A 7,067-nucleotide genomic window follows, 5' to 3' on the forward strand; every position below is an offset into this window, starting at 1 on the left:
AATGGGATAGCTCATCTGGTGATTTCGAAATTCTACATGTATTCTCAGATCAAAAAAGTACCTTAGCCATTTAATATTAACCAGTGATTATACTGCAGGTATGTTGGTGGCAAATGAGAACTACTGTACACGTAAAATGCAATTAATTGTTGCAAACCTATACTCTCTCCAAGGGCGGGAAACTTCTTAAGGTCCTCTACCATGGAACCCGATAAGTCCATCAAATAATACAAATCTACCGGATAATTTTCTGGCATCTTAACGACAACCTTAACTGTGGCTGGTTGACCTGTGGAACCATGAAATACAGTGTAACATTCATTAAAGTCATGCAAATACATGTACAGACTATTAAACCTCTGCCAGTCAATAAAAAGGCAAAAAAGGAAACTGGTCAACAATAATTTCAAGCAACCTGGACCTCACTCTTGGTCGATAACACATATAATGTAGCCTTTTATGCAGGTGTACATGTTATAGGCAAAAATAAAATTCAGAATAAAATTTTCTAACCTAGGTTGATTTTATGTCCTAGTTCTAATCACTCATGAATAGTCAGGTCTAGAAGACAGAGGCAATTGGCTAAAAAAATATAATGTAACTCTACTTTAAAAAGGAAAAGGAAATTGAGAATTAAAGTTGGTTTAAAAATTTTACCTTGAATTTAATTTTGACCTGTAACATACACTAAGTCTCCCTTTTGATGAGAAAAAGAATGGCAATCACTCCATAATTATTATATGGCAATTATCACTCACCTGGTCTAAGTGACAGAGTAACGTTCTGTGGTTTTACCTTGACATCTGAATCAAGTTGTCTATCCTACAAGTGAACAACAAGATACAGTGCAGCTGATATCATAGTCAAAGTCTCATGGCACCCAAACGGGAGAGAATTTGCATATTCTGCAGGTACTAGATGTAATGCAAAGGCACTAAGAAGTCAGCTGATCGTAAGCCTATGCTTGCCTACGCTTGTCTTGGTTCTATTAATCATCTGCTAATCAACGAGAATCAGATTACATAGGGAAAAGCAAACAGCATGCAAAAGTTTGCAATGACTGCATCATTTCCACCTAGCTTATCATAATTTTGTTTTTCTTTCATATGGAAACCAACACAAATGAATCATGGAAATCAAATGATTACAAGACAACAGAAGATTTGTTTGTTTAAGCTACACTTCATAACTCAATGAGAGATGTTCATTGAGGCGTCAGACATTGTGCACATCAAATCTTGTTTATACATATACATTCTTAGTTTTCCTGTTTTGCTTTTAGTATATGGCTTTTTAGTAGGTTTTAGCTTTTTATATTTTATGTTTTTATTACTAAGTTTTCGAATATTTATTGAGTTGTTTTTAAAGTAAAATAATATTAAAATATACCGTACTTATTTGATTAACCCCCCTGGGCGCTTATTACATTTTTGGACTTTGAGAGTGGGCGCTTATTCGAGGTGGACGCCTATTCAAGGCTGGGAGCTTATTAAATTTTCAACATTTTCAGCAAGTGTAGTACGTTTATTTTGCAACAAAACAATAAATGGTAATAACAAAACACAAAGATGTAACAAAGCAAGGTTTCTGTAAATACTCTGAAGAAAACACCATCTTCGGGGAAGTCTCTTATTAGAACTCATTCAATTTTTGGGGGTTGGGAGGGGGAAAGTGGGTGGGGTGGGGGTGGGTGCTCTATTGAGTTTGAGAGGGATTGGAAGGGAGGTGGGGTGGGGTGGGGTGGGTGCTTATTCGAGGCCGGGCGCTTATTAACTTTTTCTGCCTTTGGGATGGGTGCTTATTTGAGGTGGGCGCTAATTTGAGGTTGGGCGCTTATTTGAATAAATATGGTAGCTGTAATAATTATTATAGATTTTATTTATACACGTTCGTATTTTGAACAAGTTTTTTAGCTCCTCAATGTAACGTGTCAAAATAAATGATTGATTGATTGATTGATACATTCATGTTTTGCCAAAGACACAAAATGTTGGGTATCGATGATGGGTAAGTCTAAACATCTTCCTAATAAACATTGCTGGCTCCATTGACTCCTTGGGAAATATGTTCTGTGAATGTTTATAAGTACAAAGTGATGCAGCAAAAGTTCTTAGCTAACTTCACTGTAGCCAAATGACTGACACTAATTGTGCTTTATAAATTTATATCATAGACATTTCTTGCGATCAGTCTAGGTAGAGAAATAGGTTTACTTTCTGAAATAAGTGTTCATTCTAGAACCCTTTCTTAAAATTGAAACTTTTCAGTTTTAACGAACAAGATGCTTCAACTACTAACAGTTGTTCATGAAAACATTTAGTCCTGATGATGAGGACTTGTTAAAAAAAATGTTCGAGTCACGCTATAGGTAGATAAATATATGTTTACTTTTATACAGTTGCTCAACTGCCCAAATCTAATTTCATCGTTTAAGATCAATTCACTTACAATAAGGTCCGATAAAACTAACAAAAAAATGAGAACAGTAAGTATAGACAATAAGCTAACTCATACAACATACTAATCAGACGCATCTAAAATGGACACAGACGAAGACGCATATGCGCAAATTGTGCACATGTGATTTGCGGGCAAATTTTTGAATGGTTATTTCTGAGCTGAACTGTAGATTAATTTTATTGTTTGCGATGAGAATATTAGAGAAATTAAGGCATAAACTACACTGTATGTTGTGTTCTGAAATTATTGAGAAATCAGACATACAGTGTAGCTGAATGTACTGTTTTCTGTCTCCTGAGACTCCATTCTAAATAAGTAGTTGATTTGCGCAGGAAACGAGAGTCGAGAAAAGAGGCTCACAACAGACTGTCAACTTAGTTTTGAACATTTTGTAACAGTACATTCTGACAAGCTAGTTTGCACATTAAGAAGGAGATTTACAGCCAGACTTATAAGAATAAAAATTATTATCTTATTATAGTATACTTACAGAATTATTAACTTACTTCATTTGTAACCAATTTGGATTTAGGATTTGCTATATTCTTGCATCCATTTTTGGTGTGGTTAGCATGTGTATCACATCTGTCTCTTGGTTGCTCTAACCAAACATACTCCTATGTAAACAAAAAGCCGCCATAAAGGTCAAAAGCTGTTATTATTTTTGAACCAACGAAAATTCCCTTTAAAGCCTTCCATGTTGTAAAACCCTTCAATAATTTCAACAATTTCATAATTGACAGTTAAAGAGCTCATGCCAAAATATTTCAGTTGTTAATTACTGGCTCGACTAACTTAAAAAGAAAAGCAGCTTTCTTTCGTCAAAAGCTGCAACACCAAAATAAATAATTTACAAAGAAAAAGGGACAACTGCGACAAAGAACAAATTATAGGTATTAAAAAATTACCCCTTATTAAGAATGAAATAAACGAACCAACTAAAAAACAAAGAGTACTTACAGTATCTTCACACCAAGAACATGGAGGATCAATATTTTGTATACATTCACCACATGACGACTCTATTTGCCTGCAGTTAGGAATATTCTTAACCCCTACAAGTAAATTATAAAATAATGAAATGAAGCTCTACAGAATTGTACATGGGGGGGGGGGGGGGGGGGGGAGATTGAATACCCTTGTACACCCTTGTTTCTTGGAATAAACTCCCAGGGAGGGAGGGGGGAATTGGTAAAAGTAGCACTTTATTGAGGGGAGGCATGTATTACGTTTTCCTCTCCATATTTACATAATCTATTTTAACCTGATAAAGTCTAAATGAAAATTCACTCACAAATTGTATTTTATTGGCAGTTTAGTAGTCTCAATATAAACGTTATGAACAACAAGGCCTTCCTTAAACTTAATTATCAGAGATGCATCAAGGCATTTTTTATAAGGGGGTCCAAAGGTGTTACCTAGGCAACCATTGTCCAGCATTCCTCGCTGTTAATATATATGTTCAAAAATTAACTATGAAAGCCGTGGGCAAATTTCACCATACCAGTGATAATTTTTTTTAAATCTAACTACATAAGAAAGTGTTTATTCAAGGGGTTGGTGCCAATTATTGGAAGGGCAGTACTGTCGTTACAGCATTAAAGCTTACTACAGAAACTACTGTACAATAACGGATAGTAAATCGTTGCCAAGATTTTGAGATCTTGCAGCAACGGTTCGAAAACCCAAGACAAAAAGAAAGGAACTCTATAAATTGTCACAAAACCTTCTAACTTCGGACACCCACACCTTGCTGTATGTAACCTACACAAGATAGATCTTCAGATTTTCCAAAAGGGATTTTGCATTCTTCCTTCTCAAAACTGAAAATTATCCATTCCTAAGAAGATTTCAGAGCCTCAAAATATATTTTTCAGATAATTCTGCTTTTTTGTTGGGAAATCCAAAAATAAAAATCATCAGCAAAATCCAGATTTTCCAATAAAATAATGGGTGTCACAAAAATAGAGTCTTCATAGATAAAATCACAGGAAACTTCAAAACAAGTAAATGTAAATAGCAAAATATAAAGATAGACTATCAAAATCATTTTCAATAATTTACAATAATTTTCTAGATATACTAAACAATTAAAAATTTGATAACTTAAAAATCAAAGTTAGCTTAATCTAACAACTACGTTTAAATGAAATTGTCTATTTTCAACTGAAACCACAATGCTAAGCAAATATTGAACTTTTATTTATTTCTGACCGTTGTTTACATTCAAAGAAAGAAGCAACATTTTAATTTTCATTAGTCAAAATGAAAAACAAAAACAACCACAAAAAAAAGAGAGAAAGGGGGTAAACGAAAAAGGAAAAATACCTTTTTTCAATCAATAAATGCCACTGGTAAATTGCATTTCTCTGCCCCCAACAGCGAAATACAGAAAACTTTACCCTCGGGAAACGAGAAACGCTTTTCCTATCCTGATATTATTTTGTTTTTTCTTATTTTGACAAAAGAAGATGATCACCTGTCGACCGTGATTTTTTCATTATTTAAATATCTGTCACAAAAGATATTTTCTTTTGAACAAAAGGATGAATAATTTCCAATCGTGACAAAAAAATCGACGCCTTGAAGGAAAGTGATTCCTTAAAATCAGTCCACCTAGCGTTTTTCTTTGTTTAGTATTTATAAAACAAAACTTGTAGGGGTTTGTTCGACAGATTTGAAGGCCGATCGAAGCAAGCCTTTCTCTTTTTTGTTATCGTAAACATTTAAGGGTAAACCACAGAAAATAAAGATATGAACATACCACAAACTTGAGAAAATAAGCCCAAAACCATAAGGTTAAAAAGAAGAGCGAATCTATGCATTATACTCCTGCAAAGAAAAAAGTAAACGTAAACAGACTAAAGAATTTCATACAAGAATTTAGACAGGTTTAATGTGATATTCTCACCAGCCATCATTTAGCGCCATTAGGCGATTAAAATTAATTCAAAGAAAAAGCTTACGAGCTCGACAGCATTGTAGTAATTTTTTATGAGAACGCGGTCTAAATAAAACATTACAAGGACCACATACTCACAAAAGGAGCGTGTTGTTAAATGTGTTTGTTCACACTTTAAACCTGTTGTTCAAATTACGTGACAATGTACAAGAGCTACATGTAAATGTGGTTGAAGGTTAGCTGTCAGACAGAGAAAAAAAATTGCCATGAAATAAACGAACAAACCCTAAACGCAAGGCTTCAATATTTTTAACTCCCGACCTTGATCTGAGCTTACATTCTCTTGAAACCGCCGGAAAATTTACTTTGCACTTCAAAAGATGCGAAGATCAAGCGTCACACTAGGAGAGCCATTTCAAAATTCGATCGCTCCGTTTCATAAAAAATGCAATACCTTTTTGGGGGGAACATAAATCCGCGAATCCAGAATAAAACTTCAAGGGAAAGATGGACCCGTAGCGCTTTGGAGGAGTCTTGAGAAACAGTGGACAACTCTTCGAAATGAATTGACTTTTGTGGTTCAATTTCATGATCAGATGAATAAATTACCTTTTAACCGGTTAATTACGGATCAAATACATAAGCAACAGCTGGTCGGTCAACAGAAACTCAGTCTGGTATTTCCTAACAGTTGTAGATATTTCTTCATGCTCAAAGTCGAATTCAGAGTGAGCTGTCGTCGAAAAAAGTGGGTTCATACAACTAACTCTCAAGATGGTGTTTCCACGGGTTTAGTTATGTCGTAGTCATTAAATGTACGGAACTAAAGTGGAATAACTCAAGCAACAGGATTAACTAAAATAAAGAAAGGAAATAAACAAGCCAAAGACAGACGCGCGACCGGAGCGATAACAAACCGCGCTGTAGCTCTGTTCTTGATAGCGACATTTTTCATTGAGTTCCTTAACAATATTCTAATTGCCAACAAAAGCCGAGAGTGTTATCAGATAAAAGACTCACCTGTGGATTCCCAGGGCGTCTTTTCTTTACAATCATACAAGCAGCTATATATACACAGCATCAGTGAACGTTCTGCGTCAAGCGGTAAGACTCTTTCATTCTCTGGAAGGTCTGGTCACGCCAGCACGAGCATTCCGCAACTGGCTCATTGCCCTTGCGGTCATCAAAGTATGTAATGATTAACTTCAAACTTCTCTTTACCTTTCAAAATTAAATACCTTTGACTTAGTATGGAGTAGAAAAGATTAGATCAAGGTTTGGAATGTGATAATCACGTCCAACAGGCTGTAACGCCTCCTAATAAAGATACGTTTTGAAATTCTTCCAAAGATTTATTGAGAGACTTGCAAGGGTACGTTAATGAGAATATAGATGCTCATCAACTATGCAGATAAGCCTCTTCCCACGCCCTGACATAACAAGCAGCCTGCGGAAGAGGCCATCAATATTTTGTCACAAACCGGAAGTAGTCTGTGAATCATTTTATACCAAAGTATATGGTAAAAAAAACTTAGAAAATTAGATAAAAGAGACCAAAGATTTGAGAACTGCTATTGATAGATGTATATATTTTTTATTTCTCCATTTTTTGTACTACTTTATACACCCGTTGAAATGAATAAAAATATGATCAAAACTAGAACATACAAAAATACGAGTCAAAAGTTGAACGGGGAAAAAAGCC

At 34.9% G+C, this 7,067-nt stretch overlaps 1 protein-coding gene across 3 annotated transcripts in view; it reads right to left on the reverse strand.

The window, feature by feature from the left end:
- The window catches only part of LOC140930793 (integrin beta-PS-like), a 38,732-nt gene extending 32,200 nt beyond the window's left edge, over positions 1–6,532 (reverse strand). The window contains exons 1-6 of one of the 3 annotated variants that reach the window (XM_073380505.1): positions 6,383–6,532; positions 5,225–5,292; positions 3,421–3,515; positions 2,967–3,077; positions 759–822; positions 158–289 (exon numbers count right to left, since the gene is read on the reverse strand). In XM_073380505.1, coding sequence (XP_073236606.1) covers positions 158–289; positions 759–822; positions 2,967–3,077; positions 3,421–3,515; positions 5,225–5,285 — 463 coding nt within the window. In that variant the 5' untranslated portion in view covers positions 5,286–5,292; positions 6,383–6,532. Of the gene's footprint in view, positions 1–157; positions 290–758; positions 823–2,966; positions 3,078–3,420; positions 3,516–5,224; positions 5,293–5,816; positions 5,970–6,382 lie in introns of those variants that run through there. The other 2 variants (XM_073380507.1, XM_073380506.1) reach the window with 2 other exon arrangements.
- Between the last annotated feature and the right edge of the window lie 535 nt (positions 6,533–7,067).

Source organism: Porites lutea, chromosome 3, assembly GCF_958299795.1.
Source record: "Porites lutea chromosome 3, jaPorLute2.1, whole genome shotgun sequence".
Classification (NCBI taxonomy): domain Eukaryota; kingdom Metazoa; phylum Cnidaria; class Anthozoa; order Scleractinia; family Poritidae; genus Porites; species Porites lutea.